Raw genomic sequence first — 23,687 nt, forward strand, 5'->3', positions numbered from 1 at the left:
ATTTAAAAATATTCTTACTTGAAAATTGCTGACTTGCTCTTCAAATGGTCGTAATCTATTAACTTCTGATTTTAAGGTTTCCATAAGAGCAGTTGCTTCTTTTAAAGATGATGCATTTTCTGCATTTTCCTGCTCCTTAGCTAGCAACTAGAATAAAGATTAAAAAATCTGCTTCACATTTATACAATATAGTCTTTAATATAAGAAAATAAAGATATAAAAGTAATTTGCAGTTTTAAAATTAGAAATCCTTTACTAATTATTAATTGTCCTTGACAAGGAAGTAAAATGTTCTTTTTAAAGTAAATAAATTACCTACCATAACTGTCTTAATTTTCTATGAATTTATAATTAATTCAGTCATGATTTGTGATTCTGAAATTCTTATTGAAATTTTACACAATCTAAAAAAAAAATCTATTTTTTTATTCAATCTAATTTCAGATATAGAAAGCAGTTTTTATAAGAACATTTTTATTTAAAGTCCACAACAATAATTAATATAATTATTTGTTGTCTTAAAGGGTTTGATAAACATTAAAAAAATAAGGATTTACAGTGTAATTTTTACATTATGGATGCACAAGAATAAAGTTTTTTATATCAAACAGTAATTGTAAAATTAAAAGAAACTCGGAGAAAAGCTGATATTAGAAAGGAGTTCAACAGGGCTAAAACCTTGGATGATATTTTGAAAAGGATACACAAAACGCAAATTAATAAATAAATAACTGAAATAATGGTCTGTTCAAGGGTCTGGAACTCATAATATTAGAAATGGATAGCTAAGTTCTGAAACAAGAACAAAGTTTAAGTATCAGAACGGTTTTATTCACTAAGAATGGGTGAAGCAGAGATATGCGGCAGAAAATTAGGGAAGCTAAGGTCATGTTTGATAATAAGTGGCTACTCATTAAAAAGAGTCTGTTTGAATATGAAATAAAAATCAATAAACCAATAAGATGTATCTGTAGTGTTTCTTTACGGCTCAGAAACATTACAAATGTAATGAGTAAAGGCTTTTAAGTACGGTGTTCGAGAAGAATGCTGCAGATAAAATGGACAGAAAGAGTAATGAATGACATGATCCTTCAGAAGGTATTGAAATGTAGATTGTTAAAAACTTCAAAACACAGATTGTGCTTGATTAGGGTATTTCTTTAAGTAAAATGATTTCATAATTATGAAGTAAATGGAGTAATCAATTTTTACAGTGGAGATCCTCCTTTAGGTTTACCCTTCGTCATACAAATAAGTGATATTCAGGAGCAGTTACTTGGGGGGGGGGGGATGAAAAATATAGTAAGGGAATGTAAAGAAGTATTTAAAAAATTCTAAAATATCCATGCAACAAAATTATTTTTAAAGACTTTGAAATTTACCACACTATCTCAATTTATTCTAAACTCTCAATTTATGCTCAACTACCACCAAATCACACGATATTGTCAAAACGTTGAGAGCTCAATACGTTCAGAGCTTAATTTCTAGTTTTCTTACTTTGTTTCTACTTTTTATTTATTTTTTAATTTCATTGCGGCTCCATGGAGCACAGGTTGAGAACAACTAATTTAATACCTGTTTGCTTTCTACTTTCAAAATGATAAAATCAAAAAGATAAAATAGTAAATTAAATAACCATAAACGTTGTTTTGCGAGCAGAATCCAATTTCATTCAATATTTTGAACTAGTTCCCAATAACAGGCTGGAAAGGAAGGTTTACATCTTTTTTTAATTTCACTATAATTTAAAAATTGTTATACATCAATTTAAATATTAGTCAGGGTTTACAATCCCATTTTTTCTTTAATTTAAGGTGTTGATTTGTTTGTAACAAACAAATTTGGAAAAAATACTTTAAAAAACCTAAAAGTTTAAGGTATGTCCAAAAAGTAAGTTTAAAAATTTTACAAAAAATGTATGCTTATTTTAAATGAAACTTAAATGACATATTACACAAGTATACCACTATTTTTTTATGTATCCACATTCAATTTCAAGCATTTGGTCAGCCAGGTTATCAACTTTCATATTCTTGTCACAAATCCCTGCCACCATCACCTTCAACATTCACACATGGCATTCTTCACCTCTTCATTAGTTGAAAAGTGTTTTCCACCCATATGCTCTAGGTGCCAAGTCAGGACAGCGGGTGGATGGTTCAGAGTATCCCAACCAAAACTGGAGATCAACCACTTTATGTGCGGAGTAGGACAGAGCATTATTGTGCAACAGACACACTGGAAGCAATGATTATACATTAAACAAACTAGGGCAACTAGATGAAAGCCAAGTAACATACCAAATGCTTGATTTTGGCCAGCTCTTGAGTCTGGAAACCTTCAAGCTGATCTTTGTCCTCTTGATATTGAACCATTTTTCGTTTATATTCTGCAACAAAATAATTTGCACAATTCAAGATCGAACAGATATAGTTTTAACTAAAAGAAAATTTCACTCTATTAGACTGAAGTACTTGTATAGTAAAAGAAAAGCCACAGCAGTAGATATAAAAGGATTGTTATATGTTGCTTTTTCTGTTACAGATCTATCATTTATGTGGTTTCACTATCTGGGTAAATTTTGCAGTACATGTAAATGTTGCAACATTTCAAAATATTTTCTTCCTTATGAGTCAGGCAAACTATTAACTCTGATGCAAACATCACAGATGATTAATGAAATATTTAAAGAGAGTAGTGCAAATGTTTCCAACTAATAAACAAAAAGTTTTTTAGAAAAATAGTTTTTAAATTGTTGGTATTAATAAATTTTGTATAGTTTTCTTCCATTTTACCCAATATGTACATGATTAGATGTAATTAATCTTCAAAAGACATCTCTGAACATCTCTGGTTTAATCTATTTTATTCATTATTTTTTATATTCTTTTCTATAAAAGTATTACAGGGATTGCATCAGCAACATTACTGGTTCCATCTATTGTGTCACAGTGGCAGCATCATGTACTCAGTTCTGGTGCAGATTTAGAATAGGGACTTATGGTCCTATCCAAAAGCTGGATTGAAAACCTAATTCTAAAATATCTATAGAGTTCTTTAATACCTGGAATATGAAGTATCTTTTAGGTAAAGCAGGCCTACTACTTCTGTAACAAGAAACTTGTATTCCTTCTATAAGATAGATTAAAATATAATATTAAACTACATACAACTGAGTTTAACAAATTTAATCAATTAAAACACCAATATGTTTTCAAAAAATATTTTTTACTAATTTATGAAAACTAACCTACTTTAAAATTACCAGTCAAAACATAATAAAACTAATCTAGTCACTTGTAAAGAAATAGACTTTAATCGTATAAAAGATTTTATAGTAATTGAAATGTTTTTTTTACAATCTATATGCAGTTAGTTAAAAATACCTATAAAGTCCAAAAAACTTTAATTATTTGTAAAAATGACGTGCAATCAGAAGTCAATAATCTTGGTATATATTGTGTTCACAGCGCTGATATAAATAATTTTATAAATATAAAAAAAAAACGTTTTACTTTATTAGTTGTTAACTTACAAAGATTTTAAAATAAAAAATAAAAAAATTACATATTCCTATAGCAAAAAAGGGTAATGTTTTGAATTTATATCAATATTCTCTTGCGTTTACATTTTAAATTTCCCAATTTAATATTTAGGATTAATTAGATGAGTTTAACAAACGAAGCGAATATTAGGTTATATTGTGTTATACAAAGTTCAGTACACAGAATCGTCAGTTACCTAACCTAACTTTAACCTTAAGTTTGACCTAAACTTTACTTGTGACACTTTTTTTATAATTACGATCAGAACAACAAACACATGCCAAGATTGTTGAATTTGAGTGCTTGTCATCTTTCTAATAAGTACCCAAAAAATTAAGCTCAGCCTGCTAAAAAAAAATTTATTAAGAACTTTTTATGTGGATTATTAACGTAAATTTTATTCTACATAGATTATGTAATTTTATGAAAACATTTTTCCAGTTATTATCACACCAACTAGCCGTCTACACTCATAGTAATACACAGAGCAGTATTTTGTATTGTTTAAAAATATACACAAGTAATAATTACACACCTTCAGTTACTTTTAATGCATCTTTTAATTCTCTAGTAGAACGTAAAAGATCTTCAGTAAGTGCTTGTTCCTGTTTCCTCCACTCTTTTTCTTTATCTTCCAATAATTTTGTAAGTTCTCCCTCACGTTTCTGTAATCTTTTATTCCATTCTGCATCTCGCTTTTCCAATCTGCTTCTCCATTCATCTTCCCTTTTAGCTAATCTAGCCAAATCTTTCGGTGTCAAACTCTAAAATAAAAAGTAAAAAATACAACTTAATAATAATAGTACATACAAATTAGCAACTGTGAATTCATCTAAGTAATTTTTACATAACATAAAACAGCTGAATGGTTATATAATTTTTAGAATTTTTTGGAAACTGCAATTAATGCACCTCATTAAGTATTTTAAAAGTGATTTCATAAAGTGGCATTCAATCCACTTTTGTGAATCTATACAGTATATGATTTTTAATACAAAAAAATTGGAATTCTGGAATTATCTCGCATAGAGATTTCCAAAATGAAACAAAGTTATTCTCCATTCTTCTTGAATATTTTTAATCATAGCTTGTCATGCATTTTTATAATCAATAAATGTATTATATCATGTCCTTTATACCAGATTTTTTTTTGCCAATATTTTTATCTTTTTTATATAATAAATACCCAACATTCAAATTTAATAACATCAAATAATGAAAATATTTGTTTTGTTAGCCATGTTTATTCTCTTATCAGCTTGTCTGAGAATCAAGACATCTGATTCTTTTGGAAAAAAGTAAATTAAAATAAAACTTAGGAATAGACTTATTTTTTATTAATCCATTTTCTAAGGATTTGGCGTGACTGTTACAGGCCAAAAAGAGGGTTTAATTTTTTGAATTTGGCTTTTTTCTTCATACGTACAATATAAGATCCAAATTAAATTTAATCCGTTTCTATAGTATGAGTTTCAGTAATTTATTTTATTTTTATACAGAGTGATTCAAAGAAACAGGAAATTTTCAAATTAAATAACGTTAATGAAAAATTTTTTTTAGAAAATGAATTTTATTTCATGTAATTGTACAAATGTTGCCATTTAGGATACATACATTTTAGTTTATTTTTTAAAGATGAAATCTTCCAGGTGAACTCCTCTTCTACGTAAACACTCACAAAGTCTCTTCGTTAAATTGTTCATGGTTTAACGTAACATCTCAACTGGAATTTCCGCAATTGCTTCTCGGATCTTTGCCTTCAGTTCTTCCGTTGTAGCAGGACAAAGGTTTCAAGCATGACTACGTAACGAGCCGACGTCACTGTAATCGCAAGACCGTTGTCATCCTCAAAAAATAAGGGCCTCTAACACCGTAAGATGACATTGCACACCACACGGTCACTTTCTGGCTGTGCAACGGAAGCTGGTGTAGCTGCATAGGATTTTCTTGTGCCCAGTATCTGAAAATTTTGCTTGTTAACAAATCCACTAAAGTGGAAATGCGCTTCGTCCACAGTTCGTCAACAAACTCTTCGTTATCATTTATCTTCTGAAGCATTACATTACAGAATTGTGCTCGCACAACTGCATCGTTCGGTTTCAGTTCCTGGACGATCTGCAACTTGTATGGATGGAATTGCAAGTCCTTCACTAGCATTCTTTGAACATTTGAACTATGCGATTGTAAAGATGCTGAGAGACGACGGATTGACCGATGTGGACTTCGTGTGACAGCATCTTGTAAAGCTTGAACATTCTGTGGTGTACGGACGGTTCGCTCACGGCCTGGAGGTTTCTTTTTCATTGCCGAACCGGTTTCCTCAAAATTAGATATCCATGTTTTAATTGCATGTACTGATGGAACACGGTCGTGCCATCCCAGATTAAAATGACGGCGAAATTCTCTATGCGCTCCCTCCACACTGTCATTGTTTTTGTAAAACGCTTTGATAGTAAATGCACGTTGCGCACCACTCCAAGGATCCATGACAACTAAATGGCAGGTTAGGTTAGAGAGGCTGGCGCCACTTATCAAGTGGTACCAATTGTCCACGGCTACCAACACAACTTTCAAAATTTCCCGTTCCTTTGAATCACCCTGTATCATATACTGTATTAGTTGATTATGGTATTTTTTCTCTTGATATTTTTGCTCTGCTGTTTTTTAAGAATGGTTTTTGGTTTGTTAATTGCATTTATATTACTGTATCTTTATATGCATATATTTGGTGCAATTCTTGGTATATTATGAGCTTTGATAACACTCTATAAACCTGTTTTTCAAATCTTATCCCAAACGTTATCACTTGATATGCAAATAATGCCCCCTCTATGAATCATGAGACCTTGCCGTTGGTGAGGGGGCTTGAGTGTTCAGGGATACAGAGTAGCTGGACCGAAGGTGCAACCATATCGTATCTGTTGAGAGCCAGACTAAGAAATTATTCCTGAAAGAGGGCAGCAGCTCTTTCAGTAGTTGTTAGGGGCGTGAGTCACAATGACTTAAACGGCAATATCAACATCACTCAGTCTTCTGAATACTGCGCAGGTGAAAGCAATGGAAAACTACAGCTGTTTTTTTTTTCCAAGAAAATGTGGCTCTGTGCATTTTCACATAGAAATAATGGAGGCGCCTTCCTTGGTAAAATATACCGGAGGTAAAATAGTCCCCCGTTCGGATCTCCGGGTGGGGACTACTAAGGAAGGGGTCACCAGAAAACTAAAAAAAACATTCTACAAGTCGGAGCGTGGAATGTTAGAAGCTTGAATAAGATTGGTAGGCTAGACAACTTAAAAAGGGAAATGGATATGGTGAATGTGGATATAGTAGGAATTAGTGAGGTTCGGTGGGAAGAGGAAGGCGACTTTTGGTCAGGTGATTTTAGAGTAATTAACTCAGCATCAAATAATGGGCAGGTAGGAGTAGGTTTCGTGATGAACAAGAAAATAGGGAGGAGAGTGGAGTATTTCAAGACGCATAGCGATAGAATCATTGTAATAAGGATAAAATCAAAACCTAAACCGAAAACGATTGTTAACGTCTATATGCCTACAAGCGCCCATGATGATGATGAGGTAGTGTGTATATGAAGAAATTGATGAAGCAATTAAACACGTAAAAGGAGATGAAAATTTAATAATAGTTGGAGATTGGAATGCAAGCATTGGAAAAGGCAAGGAAGGAAATATAGTGGGTGAATACGGGCTGGGCAAAAGGAATGAAAGAGGGGACCGACTTATAGAGTTTTGCACGAAGTATAATTTAGTAATTGCCAACACCCAATTTAAAAATCATAATAGAAGAATATACACTTGGAAAAAGCCAGGCGATACTGCAAGGTATCAGATAGATTATATCATGGTTAAGCAAAGATTTAGAAATCAACTCGTTGACTGCAAAACTTACCCTGGAGCAGACATTGATAGCAACCATAATTTGGTGATAATGAAATGTAGATTGGGGTTTAAAAACCTGAAGAAAAGGTGTCACATGAATCGGTGGAATTTAGAGAAGCTTGAGGAAGAGGAGGTAAAGAAAATTTTTGAGGAGGACATCGCAAGAGGTGTGAGTAAAAAAGATAAGGTAGAAAATGTAGAAGAAGAATGGAAGAATGTTAAAAAGGAAATTCTTAAATCAGCAGAAGCAAACTTAGGCTGAATAAAGAGAACTGGTAGAAAACCTTGGGTTTCAGATGATATATTGCAGCTGATGGATGAACGTAGAAAATATAAGAATGATAGTGATGAAGAAAGTAAAAGGAACTATCGGCAATTAAGAAATGCTATAAACAGGAAGTGCAAACTGGCGAAAGAAGAGTGGATTAAAGAAAAGTGTTCAGAAGTGGAAAGAGAAATGAACATTGGTGAACATGGTGCAGGTGAGGAAGCGATTGATAGATTATACAAACTGGTGTGTAATATTTATGAAAAAGGGGAATTTCCGTCAGACTTCAAAAAAAGTGTTATAGTAATGATACCAAAGAAAACAGGGGCAGATAAATGTGAAGAATACAAAACAATTAGTTTAACTAGTCATGCATCAAAAATCTTAACTAGAATTCTATACAGAAGAATTGAGAGGAGAGTGGAAGAGTATACTGAGAGAAGAGGAAAAGTATAGGGACAAGGGAAGCAATTTTAGGCCTCAGATTAATAGTAGAAGGAAGATTAAAGAAAAACAAACCATCATACTTGGTTTATAGACCTAGAAAAGGCATTCGATAACGTAGACTGGAATATAATGTTCAGCATTTTAAAAAAATTAGGGTTCAAATACAGAGATAGAAGAACAATTAGTAACATGAACCGGAACCAAACAGCAACAGTAACAATTGAAGAACATAAGAAAAAAGCCGTAATAAGAAAGGGAGTCTGACAAGGATGTTCCCTATCTCCGTTACTTTTTAATCTTTACATGGAACTAGCAGTTAATGATGTTGAAGAACAATTTAGATTCGGAGTAACAGTACAAGGTGAAAAGATAAAGATGCTACGATTTGCTGATGATATAGTAATTCTAGCCGAGAGTAAAAAGGATTTAGAAGAAACAATGAACGGCATAGATGAAGTCCTACGCAAGAACTATCGCATGAAAATAAACAAGAACAAAACTAAAGTAATGAAATGTAGTAGAAATAACAAAGATGGACCACTGAATGTGAAAATAGGAGGAGAAAAGATTATGGAGGTAGAAGAATTTTGTAATTTGGGAGGTAGAATTACTAAAGATGGACGAAGCAGGAACGATATAAAAGGCCGATTAGCACAAGCTAAACGAGCCTTCAGTAAGAAATATAATATGTTTACATCAAAAATTAATTTAAATGTCAGGAAAAGATTTTTGGAAGTGTATGTTTGGATTGTCGCTTTATATGGAAGTGAAACTTGGACAAGCGGAGTATCTGAGAAGAAAAGATTAGAAGCTTTTGAAATGTGGTGCTGTAGGAGAATGTTAAAAACCAGATGGGTGGATAAAGTGACAAATGAAGAGGTATTGCGGCAAATAGATGAAGAAAGAAGCATTTGGAAAAATATAGTTAAAAGAAGAGACAGACTTATAGGCCACATACTAAGGCATCCTGGAATAGTCGCTTTAATATTGGAAGGACAGGTAGAAGGGAAAAATTGTGTAGGCAGGCCACGTTTGGAATATGTAAAACAAATTGTTAGGGATGTAGGATGTAGAGGGTATACTGAAATGAAACGACTATCACTAGATAGGGAATCTTGGAGAGCTGCATCATACCAGTCAAATGACTGAAGCCAAAAAAAAAATGCAATAATGTTTGTAACTAGTTTAAATTATACAATTACAAGTAATAGGTAATTACGATAGTAATTTTTTAAAAATAATTACAAGTAATAATTATTTTTTGTAAAATGTATAACATAGCACACAAAAATAAAATAAACCTAATATTAAAAAAAGAATGATTTTAATTACAGCTTGCTAAATTTTATAAACAATATCAAATAGCCTTATGGTATTCAGTTGTTCAATAATAAATGTTATCTGGCTGGCTCCTGAAGAATGTGTATAGTGCAATTTTACTAGCATATATATATTTCTTATGCCATACTTAATTACCATTCTTACTTAACCATCCCTTTAATTAATTTAACATAATTATGTAGCAACACAGAATAATCTTGCACAATATAAAACCAAACAAACAATAATATGCTAAGCATGTTTTCAAATATTTTCATAGCAAGCTGAAAATTTAATAAATCAAATAATTGTTAATAAAATAAGAAATTTTAAGTTATGTTACACCAACACACCATTACTTACGCAGCAAACTAGACTCATGGCTCATTTTAAACAAAATACATTAAGAAAAGTTAAAAAATTAAAAGCAAAGTAAAATACACACAATGAACAAAGAAAATACAGAAAATAAACTTAAATAGTAAACATTTTAAATTATTTATTCATTTCAACATTTCTTGAAACAAAACTGACATTTATTAATAAAGAAAACACCACAGTAAAAACTTTAAATATTTATCAAATGCAAATTAGTACAGTGAAAGTTAACATAACAATACAAAAAAAAAACAAAAAAACATGTGTACACATCAAAATAATGTTAATCACCTGATAGCAACTCTGAATGTGCATAATATTATCTTGAAATGACCAGAATATATTAAAGCTTATGCATAATGTAAAGTTCAATAATTTTAGTTGCATAAACAAACATTTTTCTACTTTATATTCCTAAATACAAATTATTTTATTTTATAAAAAGAAAAAAATAATCACAGACATAGCATATTATCAGAATCAGAACTGACTAAAAGATTACTGAAAGCAAAGAGAAGGAAAAAACAGAACTTTAAACCAACAGATTATTACATATTTCAAGATGTTAAAAACTTTCTTTCAGTAATGGAAAAAACAATTCAAAAATAATAACAGTGACAGAAATTGCTACACTTTTCTCAGGTAAAGTCATCAATTGCACAACATTTAAGTTTATTTTGTGAATGAGTAATGTGAAAGATATTAGAGAGACTTGATCATGAAAAACAAGAAGAATTTTTAATCAAAATCCTAATAAAATGCAATTGGTAAAAATTATGAACTAAAGATTAAGCCAGGTAATTAAAACTTAAGTGACCAGTGAATAAACATTAAATATTTACATTGCATGTATAGCTTAATATCATATTTTTAACAAAAATGCAGTTTTACAGAGGGATTTAAGATTTTAAAGAATGCAGTTTCTATTAACATGTTCTATAGTGTGCAATTATTACTTTTCATCACAGTAAATTTGTTATAATTATTAATGCTAATCAACAAATTACTAACACAATCAGGATAAGTAATGTATCTTCACAGGCATATTTAGTGATATAATAGTAAAAAGAAAATATATAGTCCCTTCAAAAAAATCCACGAAGGGCAAATAATTAAGAAAAACCAAGAGAATGCTTCAAAACAATATTAAAAGTAGACTTCACGGTGGAATGTTAATGCATGTATCTTTAATCTGGAAGGTTTTGGGTATTCCAGTAAGGTTTTCATACACTGTTTTCATACACATCTTTTCATACACTGTGTAATATTAATTTCATTTTCCGATTAACAAGCTTCAAGCTTGTATTATAAAATAAAAGAACAAGTATTTAAAAGAAGTAATAAATGTTAAAGTCATGCTTTCAAAAAATAAGAAATCTAACTCTCATCAAAAATAACTGTAAATAAAAATTATTAACTATCAAATACAATTGGTATGTCTTTGTCTTTTTCAGACAACTATTCTGCAAAGGACTGTTAATATTTCAAATTTTAAAGCAACAGCAATGTGAAACCGGTAAAGTGTTCAATTTCGGCAAAGAGTGATTGATCGATTTTTTTAATATTATAATATTCTCTACTCTGTTATAATATAATAGTCAATATTACAGTAATATCACTCACTAATCTCCATGACAGAGTGGTACTGCTAGTGCCTACCTTTCATCCGGAGATTTTGGGTTCAAACCTCAATCAAACGTTGACATTTTTCATACTATAAAATGCATCTTTCATATGTAATTACAACTGGGCGATTAAGAGAGATATTTAAGAGAAAATATTAACTATCAAGTTTGTGTCTTACCAGAAACTTTGCATGTAATATATTATATATAAAAATATTCTGAGTAATAAAATACTGTTAATGTATGTTGCAAATAATCTAGCATTAACAATAATGATTTAAATATAAAATTACAACTGTAATTAAATTTGTAATTTGAAATTCTGGTTTCTAAATATACAAATTGCTAATATCTTTTAAGGTAAGATTTACATAAGTCATTACAGAATGTTCTGTCATGATGCAGGTTTCTGTAAGTGATTTATCCCTATAATTCTGATAACTTAGTATTATTTTTTATATTTGAAAATTTCCATTTTCATAGAAAACTCAAAATACAATGTACATTGTTGTAATGACAGTGATACCTTACAAAATAAAATAATATACAAGATGTATAAGGATGGGTCTTGTCCTCTCAAGCTGAATTAATTGCAAAGATGCCATATACTAGAACTTATTGTAAAATAACAAAGGCTTTTAAAGTAAATTAATAAAAATTAGAAATATACCACGTGTAAAATTATTTATAAATTTACCTTTCCATCAGCCAATGTTAACTCATTGTTATCTGGCTGAAGAACAGCAGGAGGCGGTGGATCCTCAGGAACAGTTTCTGGAGGTGATGGTAAAGGTGGAGGACCTTCTTCATCAAGAGCAACACTGCTTAAACTAGTTTCAGAACCTTGACGAGAATGTCTTCCTAACTTTTGTTGAATTTGACCAAGTGAGAATTTGGGTAAATCACTTCCCGTTTTCTCCCGAATCTTATTTTTCATATTATTAAACATGATTCCTGCAAAACAATTTTATTAAAATATTGCCACCTTGGTAAGCTATACAATTTCAAAATACATAATTCTGAACAAGAATTAGGAGTAAGATATACAAAACAATTTCTGAAGCCTAAATAAATGCAGCACAATAAGTTAAAAACCTTATTAGTAAACCACTAACAATTTTTAATTTTTTTTCTCTGAATAATTTCTTCCCCAAGATTTCGAAGACACTGTTGCTTTACACTATCCATATATTTATTAATTAAAACTTAAACAAAACTACACACACACGCGCGCACACTTCTAAAAAAATAAATCCTAAATATCTAAATTTCCAACCGACATGAAAGTACAAAAGAGAGTAACAAAAAGAAACCTTATTCATTTACAATAAAAACTAACTGCACTATTATTAAAAAACATTTACTTAAGATAACGAGTCGTGAAAATAAATTAAAATTGGAAAAACGAACAGTATACTTGAATTTTTGACTATTATCTGCAATAACTAAAGCAGTCATTTACAGTAATTTGGAAAATATTGTTTTAGAAGGTTTATGAAACAATTTCCTTTTTTTTATGTTAATAAGCAATTTCATGATTATGCACTGCACAACACTACCAACCGCTGCAGTCACATCTCTAGTCTTAAATTCAGAAGGTGCAGGATTCAAATCCTGATTAAGCTTAACACTTTTCGCACACTAAAAACATGATCTATTATCATAGATAACTATAATCTGGTTTAAGTGGTTGTAGAAATCTTAAATTAATTAATGAATAAATAAATAACAACTTAAGGTTATAAAATTAGATAAATAGAAGTTTATTCAAAGTTTAAAAAAATTCCAGTAAAATAGTTAAAATGTAAATGTGTAAAGAAAATCAAATAATCTTTAATTACAACATAGCGAAACACACTAAAATTTAAACGCCTGTACATTTTTAATATTACTTTTCTTTAATTTTCTTTCTATATATATATATAAATATTGATGATGAGAAGGATGAAATAACAAGACAAAAAATTCAAGAAATTGAATCTGAGCGCAGCTGACATACAAATCAACATGCTAGCTACTAAACCAATTGACTTATAAAAATCCAAAAAATATGCATTGCGTAGCATTCATTCTAATGGAAATAAAATTTGTACTATGTTACAGATATGACAAAAGAATCCATTAGTCTGTTTTGTGTAACTATAACTATACAGTCCAGTGTTGAATAATGACAAGTGTTACATAAGTAACAGAAGAAACATCTCAAAATTGCTCCAAATATTAATACCCTTTCCTCAGTTCGGCAAAATATTTGATAAAAGATTTTAGATTACAATGCTAATGCTTGGTTAACAAGATATTAATTTATAGATATGATTAGTAGAAGCTATATTATATTACTAAATCTGCAATGGCTATCTACTACAATATTCAATGTCAAAAATAAACAACCAATTAATTAATTAATATTTAAGAAATCACATGAAACCACTTCACTTCTTATTTTCCTTAGTAAGCTTGGTAAGGATGCTTGTTATCTTGAGAATTTTGGAGTAACTTTTATCACATGTCAGGTCATCTACATACAACACCTTTTTGGTAACTGCATTTTGCATGCTTATACAATTTATGTCATCTCATATACCAAATAGAAACTGAACCCAGTCTAAGGATCTGTATGGTTTTATGTCAAACAAAAGCATCAGCTTCATTCTAATTGTACAAAAGGGGAAAAGATTCAAAGATGATAAATTTACAACTTAAAAGAATTATTGCAGATATCGAAAATAATAATTAGTTGTTAGGCCCTAATATGGATGACTAATAAAAGAATCACTTTCACTGCAGTACAATTGTTAACTAAACGGTTATAAACAAAAAAATTGAAATCATTTCAAGAAATATTAACTAGTTAGGAAATACAAGTAATTGTATACATCCTGGTATTAACAACTAGCAATAAGAACTGGTCATATACTACAATATTATTGCCCTATCTACAACTGAAAGAAATATATACATGTTGTATATTCAGGCTTCAGCGCAGATAAAAATACATTAGAAACACATTCCCATTCTATGACCATTTTTATTCCTGAATGCATGAAAGTATAGACAGAGTGATTCCAAATTGCACGGCAATCTTTCAGGAGATGATTCTATAGCAAAAAACGGAAAAAAAAATGTTTATAAAAACATAGTTCAGAAAACTGCTTGTTAGTGATTTTCGGCTCACGATACATTTAGACCTGCTTGCTGCTCTTTCCATGAAATTAAACCGTACTAAAATTCTTGAGGTAAATTTGTTACTTCCTTATGGTTTTAAATATAAGAGTTTGAATAAAAGTGGACCCAGACCTCTATCTCGCTTAGGTTTTAAGAAAAACTGGGTAAAACATGAAAACATTTTGTCAGAAAATACACTTTTTAAGTTTTGGAATAAAATAACTTTAATTTACCAATAAAGAATTTCTACTTAACTTTGTAGAGAATTTAATTCTGAGAAAATTGATGTAAATAACATCTATTAAAATTTACCAAATGTGAGAAGTTAAACTTTAATAAAAAAAAACAAAACTCACAAACTGGATCAGAAAAATGATACGATTATAAATAGTACAGTTTACAGAAAAATGGTACGATTTTAAACAAAACAGTTTACAAACAAATGTTAAGAATTATAATAATAAATCTGAACGATGCCTTCTAAAACATATTAAGCATTTTAATTTTTTAATAGGTTGGAAATAACAATGGATCAACAATCAAGTTTAGTGTCTTGACATTTTTTCCTTTTTCTGTTTAGCCTTTGGAACCACTGTAAGACACTTCAGAGGATGATATGTATGCATGTAAATGAAGTGTAGTGTTGTACATTCCTCAGATGTGTGTTTAACTGAAACTCAACCACCAACAAACACTGGTTTGAATATTATTTGAGCAGTGTTTGTGCTGTTATTATTCAGCCAGTCATTCACAATGGATGATATCCCAAATTTGTTTTGTAAAAATGTATAGGCTGCTGAGTGAATAACAGGAAAATTATCCAGATCAAAGAGTACTGGATTCTAAAGCATTTGAGGCTTTGGAGAGGCGAGTTCGGGAAACAGTTGTGCTTAAATCACAACAATTCGATGGTTGTGACACTTTATGAGAAATTCCAACGCTGACGCAGCAATATTGAATGTAGTATAATTATCTCCCATCTCAAGCACCGAAGGTTGTTACATTGCTTTCATGTTTTGTAATAGTGTATGGTGAACGTTACAGGAGCAACAATTATACCCATACATACAACACATGTACAAGAATTATTACCACCTGATTTGATAAACACATAAAATTCTGTCGATGTTCAATTAGAAAATGTGAACATCACCCAGATTTCTTAAGTAATATTCTAATTACTAATTAATCCTGTTTTACAAGAAATGGCATTGTAAATTATCGAAATGCACTTACGCAAAAGAAAATCCCCATGAGATTGCTACAAGTCATTTCCAACATACTTTTTTTCTTTTGTGTGTGTGTGTGGTCTCTTGGTCATAATCTCATAGGCCATATTTTTCTTACTGCCAAGGTTCAATGGAGAGTGGTACTTGCATTTTTTACAAACAAATCTTATGGAACTCTTGGAAGACATACCACTTGCAGATAGAATGGAGATGTAGTTTTTCAATGATGGTGCACCTGCCCACTAGTGTCATGATGTGATGAATCATTTAAAATAATCATTTAGTAAGCAATGGATTGGTCGCGAAACAGACCAGTAAAATGGCCACCTCGATCTCCTGATCTCACACCAGCACTTTTTTGTTTGGGGTTGCATGAAGTCGTTAAGTCTATTCCGCTCACACAAGAAGAATTGAAACATCATATAATGGAAGTTGGAGCTATTATTAGCAATAATAATGCTATTAAATATGCCCGGCTAGCATGGATTTACTGAGCTAAACTATGCATTAAACAGAATGGCAGCCACATTGAGCAACTGCTTTGAAGAAATGTTGGCACTTCATCACGTACCCATTTTGATATTTAATCATTTTAAAAAATAAAACAAAAAAAAACAAAACCAAAATCATTTTCATTACTTTAAATCTATTTTTTATTCATTTTTTCTGTTATGGATAAGTTTTCTATTTGTTTTCAATTACATTATATTATTCAAACACTGATGAAAATTATTTTGTTCAAAATCTATCACTTTTTCAATCCAGTTCTGCATTTTGTTTTTAGGTAGATTTCATAAGAAAGCTACCTATTGTAATGGGTACCAAGATTTGACTTCTGGAAAATTTTGACATATCTTCACATTTCCCAAACCCCCGGACCCCAAAACCACTGTCGGTTCAAAAGTTTATATATACACTTTCTTGTGGACACGAAAACTTCCATAATTTTGGGTCAATCACTTTCAAATTGATACATAAAATATAACAACCCAAAATCTCCGTTGAGTTCATTAATAGGCAAAATTGGGCCATGGGAATTGAAATGGAGGCTTTTTTTTTTTTCAAAAAAACAAAATATCGCTATAACTTTCTTATTAAGTAAAATACCGAATTTGTTAAAGTTTCTACTCTTCTTTGGATAAGGGCCTAAAACTTATATAAGTAAAGTTTTTTGATATCATCAACCATGGCCCAGGAGGGTGGAAAAAAAATCAGCTTTTGAAGACAAAAAAAAATCATACCTCCTTAATATGCACCATTTCGAATCTTTTTAAAATGGTCATTAGTCACCTAAACATTACCTAAAACTTTTGTCTGAAACAATTTTTGATACGACCAACCTTTACAGCAAGGGATGACCAAAATGTTGCTGGAATTGTAATATGGGGCTTGTCATATGCTAAACATGTAAAACCTTTTTTCACATGCAACCATTGTTGTATTGAGTAGATTTGAAGTTTTTCTTAACTTTAAGATGGAAATCTTTTTTATCCCCTACTTAGCACTGGTGAAATTTAACTCCACCAGACAAATTTGTATTTAAATTTAAAAGATGTTATTTACATCAATTTTTCTTAGTATTAAATTCTCTACAAAGTTAACATGAAATTTTTATTTGTTTATTGGCAAATTAACAAAATTATTTTATTCCAAACCTAAAAAAATGTATTTTCCAACAAAACCTTCATGTGTTTTACCCCATTTTTCTTAAAACCTAAGTGAGACAGAGGTTTGGGACCACTTTTATCATTTATTAGATCAAAAACCATAAGAAAGCACCAAATTATTCCCAAGAATTTTAGTCGGTTTAATTTCACAGAGGAAGCAGAGCTATATGTTTTACGAGCTGAAACTCGCTAACGAATCATTTTTTGTCAATCTTTATATGAATTTCTTTCTTATTTTTGGCTACAGAATCATCTCCCAAGCTATTTGGAGTCACCTTATGTATATTAACTGTGTTAACTGCAATGGTTTAGTGATGTGAAATAAATAAGTTGTTCTTGAAAATAATAGCCATTTCAAAACTCTTCTGGTGACAAACTTACAAGAAGATGAGAAAAGTGGTTTCCCACTTTGGTTACTGAGCCAAATACACAACTGCATATCACGATGCCAACTCCACCAAATATAAGTTACGTTGTTTTATTAGTGACATCACTCTGTTCATCACAGGCATTGGTTACATAATGATCATTAATCATGGAGAAAGCAACTCTGAAACTACATCAGGTACTTTCCATGCATCACAGACTAACTAACCAATTAACTAACTCCTTTCTTTTGTTAACCAAACACCAGTAGTAATCAGTAGGAGAACAAATTTAAAACAATTTTAATTTTATTTCAACCTCAATACATTATTCTTGGTTGCCTATCTAAGACACATTATGAATTAATTATTTTACAATTTAAATACTTCAAAACTTTTTTTTATTGTAATTTTTATTAATAATAATATTTTATTTTAAGCTCTTTATTATAATAACAGTACTGAGAACAATACATTTTGCATAAAAAACAGAAACAAGTTAAGCTAACAAAATAACGTTCATATTTCATTGTTCCATACTTTCTTTGCTACCTTTCTGACTATTCATAGAGAGACTAAGCTGGGTAAGACTATCATACAAAATAATTTAATTATCTTTTACTTTTCTATGAATGAATTGAAATGTATAACAAATAATAATAATAATAATAATAATAAAGACACACAAAAACTGCAACTGTTGATGTGACTAAACCTCAGCAGATTTTATTTTCTTGATAAATTTCTGCTGAGAAAAAAAATTAAATAACCAGAACCTGCTCAATTCACTTGTAAAACTAAATTTATGAAGGTTACAAATAACTAAAAAATTAAAATGATCATTAAGTTTATAAAGATCATAAACAAGAAAGCATACTTTTATTATCAATTTTCATTAATGTAGCTTACCAATATAGGAAGCAGGCATTTTGAGATTCATATTTACAGGTTCTATTTAAAATATTTAAATAGAAAAATAATTTGGTGAATAATTATTTAAATACAAACAAGTTTATTATGAATTTACAGTACACAATACAACTCGAACAAATAACTTACAAACATTAGGTAAATAAATTTCACTCTATCAAAAATATATTTGAACAAATGACTAATGCGGCTTACTGCTAAACAAATATTTAAACAGCCTTAGTAGAATAAAAATGTGTAAATGTTATTCAATAAATATAACATTTTAACTTAATTTAGAACTTTAACTGCACGGTAAGTAACCAAACATTATAATTATTTACAATTAACATAAACATAATTATAATAATTTACAATTATTAAACTGTTTATAATAAAACCCGAATTTAATCCATTAAAAATACATTTTAACATTTTATTATTTATTTAAAATTATGCTACGGTACTGGAAACAACAGAATTAAAACAGATATCATTCAGATTTTAATTAAACTTAACCCTTAAAAACTTTATATTTTAGCTAACTATATAAAACAAATCTTAAGAAGAAAAAATTAATGATTGAAATTTGAAATGAACAAATGAAAATAAATACAATTTTTTTATACCTAGTGCAATTAAGATTAATTTTTAATTTTATTTTATTCACTTTAAAAACTTAAACTTAGAAAAAATGCTAATACATAATTAATTTATATATCAACCTACAAAGTTGGTTAAATTACGGATGATTAGAAGACAAAAAGTGTTAACAAAAGAAAATGACTGGACATATAAGGAAATTTAACATGGTACAATTATACCAGTATTAAACGTTTGGCAAAGAACTGAAAACCAGTCAAATGACTGAGAAAAAATAAAAATATTTTTTTAATCTTTTTTAAATGTTAACTTTTTGAAAACATTATCAGATTAAAAATAAAAACCCATCAACTTATATCTATCTGTTGCACACTTAAAAATTTTAAATACTAGAAGATATATTTTTCAAAGTTTCTTATGTAGTTTTTTAAAAATAAGGGACGACCTGAAAAAATAATTGCATGCATAAAAAGAGATATCACAAGAAACACAAAAGACAAAAACTAGCTTATCTTAACAAAATTACAAAAAGAAATACACACAAATTATGTAAAGACTACTGCCTAGCGTGAGCTAAATTTTATGATATACAGGAATCTGTATTACGTTACCTTGAGCTTATATACAGACATTCAAATAAAATGTAAAGTAAAAATTGTTTTAATAATAGACTTTTATAACTAACAACACTTAAGGGAAATCAAAACAAATTTTGGAACTAAACTCCCTCCTTAATAATATACTTGAAAATTTATTATGTTTTTTTTTCAATCAATTAAAAAATATAACTGTCTTTTTTCACTTCAACTAAACTGAATAAAATTAGGACAATGATGTTTCTTTTTTTAATTAATGAATAAGAAATAAATATAAATAAATTCAAAAAATTAATTTATTAAATAAGAATTCAATGTGCACATATAAGTAAAAAAACAGTTATAAATAAAAATGTACATTTCCTTTAGAATCCTGGGCATAAATGTCATGTCAATGAACATAATTAATTCACATTAAGCTCCTAATATAGACTGTGTATAGAGTTGATGAAGAAAAGGAAACACAGTATCACATAAATAGTATGAAGACGATTTTTAAACTGTTAACAGAATAGCATATATAATTAACCATATAAAATTTAGTATCCATAAACAGCTTCAGTTAATACATACTGATTATGTTTCAATATAATTTTTACAGAATAAAGTATCTACACATTCCTCACTTTATTCTTTCAGACATTATTGTTATCACGTTATTATTATTATTATTTAAGTTGGCAGAATTGCTCAAATAAGATAACAAAATAACTATATTATAAATTATAAAGTTTATCTGCCCTAGAGCGGAAGTTATTTACATTATAAAAAAAAAAAATTCTGAAATTATTAATAATTTAATTTTGTTAGCTTATTCTCTCCAAGTAATGATAAAAGTTCTTCATCGTTTTTACTGTCGGTAGTTTAATTTCTACTTGGTAGTAATAAAAATATATAAATGTGTATATTATTAATTAAGAATATACTAGTGGTGTAACAGTTGTATCTGTTGAAATGTGATAATGTAGATATATTTTTAAATTATTGTGAATTTTAATCACAATTAGTTTTGCTGGTCCTGCATTTTCACTTCTTAAAGATTTCCCACTATAATGCACTGCACACCACTGGAACAGTTGATCACAGTTTACACTGTTAGCAGTGTTATATAAAAGAAAGTAAGTACTCAATTAAAATGTGAAAAAATAAGAACAGATCTTTCCTTTGAAAACATAGTACTCAAACGGTTTAATGCAATAATTACCAAATGATATTATGAATCAGTACTATCAATTAAGGAGTCTACAACACTCAAGGAAGCATTTTGAAGAGAATAGTTTTGTCAAGGGCTATCCAAGAACAAGTAAGTCTAAAACTGCAACATGTAATAAAATAAAAGTTTTAAACCCGTCATTCAAAGTTTGAGAAAATTTACATAAAGACCATACGACTGAACAAAAAAAATGTAACATGTTTAGCTTACAGCAAGAAAGATTTAAATTTTACATACAACAGTCTTGTAGAAAATGATCCTGTCATAATATTTTTTGAAGAGATGAACTAAGCTTCTAACTAACTATCTTGCCAAGTAAATAGACATAATTATATGTACTGATATCCAGAAAACAATACCTGAATTCATCTAAATTCAGTTAAACCAGAATGGTTTAATAGTTTGGAATAAATACCCTTCCTACATGCTGGAACCATGGTTTTTTTAAGAAAAGAAAGAAGTACCTAGAATTGATTTATACACATATCAGTAAATGATTAATTAATAGTGCAGGAGTGTTCAAATTTAAATTACCTAGAATTGATTTATACACTTTATCAGTAAATGATAAAGTGATACATATTCAGGTTTCTTAACTCACGCTTTGTAGCAGTTTTTAGTTAATCCATAATCCTTTTCTTTTACAAGACATAGGTTCATGTCTTATATGAACAAAAATAAAATTATGGGATATAATAAATGAGCTTCAAAAAAGAAGAAAACTTAAAAGTCATTTTCACTATTAGTAACAAGAGTGCCCCACATTTTTAGTTTTATTCACATAGAATATTGTTTTTGTTGTATCTAAGAATATATATTTTTTAATTTTGGTGTTTTAAATAAAACTGAACTTAAAATTTTGCTATACTTCAACTTTCTATTTTTCCTCCAATATGATCTTATGACTTTTTAAAAATTATAATTTCATTAATTTAACAATTAATTGATGCCAGTAATAGCTAATCATTCATGATATTACCTGGAATATATCTATATGTAAATATTTCAAGTCAACTGGATATCTGAAAGTGGTTGAAAAACTGTTTGCGTGATTTGATTTGAAAGGAGAGCCAGACAAACATGGAAGTCAAATAAAATTATTTAACAACACAAACAAACAAAAAGCCTAAACAAAGTACAATTTAAAAAAGTAATAAACTACTAACTATACTATAATAATAAAAACTACGGAATAGTAGAAAAGAAAATATTTACATTCTTTAAATTTTGAATTTTTGAAATCCATACCAAATAAATGGGCTAGAAATTGATGAAATTATTTTAATTTATTTTTAGATTTAGATGAGAATAATAAAATGACACACTTTAAGCATTAACAAAGTAGTTTTATTATTTAATTACATCATTTTTCCAATTCGTCATCATTGTCGTACTTTAGTTACGCAAACCACTGTTTAAGAGTAAGAAAAAGAAAATAATCATTGGGAGCTAAGTCAGGGCTATAAGACGGATGACTGAGATTTCTAACAAAATTTTTCCAATTTCTTCACTGACTGATTTGCCATATATGTCATGCAAAAACAAAATCTTCTTCTTAAACAAGCTTCTTCAAAGTCTTCTAAGATTTTTTAACGTTTCACAATACATATCAGCATTCATACTCGTTCTGCAAACATTAAATTAAACAAGTAGGCATCTGTTTTTTTCCCAAACCAGAAGCCATAAGCTTCTTTACCGAACAATCTTGTATGAATTTATTCAGTGTGGAGATAAACAGTGCCATCACATAGACTGCTGTTTTATCTCAACATCTAAATAAGAAATCAAGACTGAAACTCCAATAATAATGCGATCAAACAATTCATCACCTTCATTTTTGTAACACCAATAAAAATTCATGCCTGCAGCAAGATATTTTTCCTTGTGTGTTTCTGTTAACATATTCGGTATACAATTTTTTTAGCTCAATTTTTCGGTCAAAACTTCATAAATCAAAGATCATACAACATCAAAGAAAATTTTTATACAGTGAAGCGCCAGTTTTCTTGAATTTTTTTATCAACTTTTTCAATCAAATCATCTGTTATCACTGACAGCTGGCCACTACATTCTTCATCATGAACTTTCATTCACCCTTCTCAAAATGAACAGAACCACTATTTTACTTTAGCATCACTCATATTCAGCCTGTAAATGCCACAAATTTGCATGTGAATTTCAGTCGCAGAAGCATCAACCGTTTACATTATGTACATAGGTGGCAAATCCAAAACGGAAAAAACACACCTTGTAATTAACAACAAAAGGATTTTCAAAAAAACTTTGACTTTAATTTGAAAGTGAGTTATCTAAAATCTAATAACATAAATTTTATTCCTTTTTGTTCAATGTTGTTTCACGTCAAATTAAAACAGACTTATTCATTCGCATCCTATTACTACCTGCTTGGCTATTTGAAAATAATGATTATTTTATGTTGACCTTTCTTAACAATCGG

General features: G+C 29.4%; 1 protein-coding gene across 4 annotated transcripts in view; it reads right to left on the reverse strand.

Annotated features, from left to right (window-relative positions):
• Golgin97 (Golgin 97) overlaps positions 1-23,687 on the reverse strand; it is a 99,345-nt gene that overhangs the window by 63,121 nt on the left and 12,537 nt on the right. For all 4 annotated transcript variants that reach the window (XM_075355656.1, XM_075355657.1, XM_075355658.1 and 1 more), the window contains 4 exons: positions 12,180-12,436; positions 4,084-4,312; positions 2,304-2,392; positions 19-147 (listed from right to left, as the gene is read on the reverse strand). In XM_075355656.1, the coding sequence (XP_075211771.1) occupies positions 19-147; positions 2,304-2,392; positions 4,084-4,312; positions 12,180-12,431 (699 nt within the window). In that variant the 5' untranslated portion in view covers positions 12,432-12,436. The remainder of the gene's footprint in view (positions 1-18; positions 148-2,303; positions 2,393-4,083; positions 4,313-12,179; positions 12,437-23,687) is intronic.

Source organism: Lycorma delicatula, chromosome 2, assembly GCF_047948215.1.
Source record: "Lycorma delicatula isolate Av1 chromosome 2, ASM4794821v1, whole genome shotgun sequence".
Taxonomy (NCBI): Eukaryota; Metazoa; Arthropoda; class Insecta; order Hemiptera; family Fulgoridae; genus Lycorma; species Lycorma delicatula.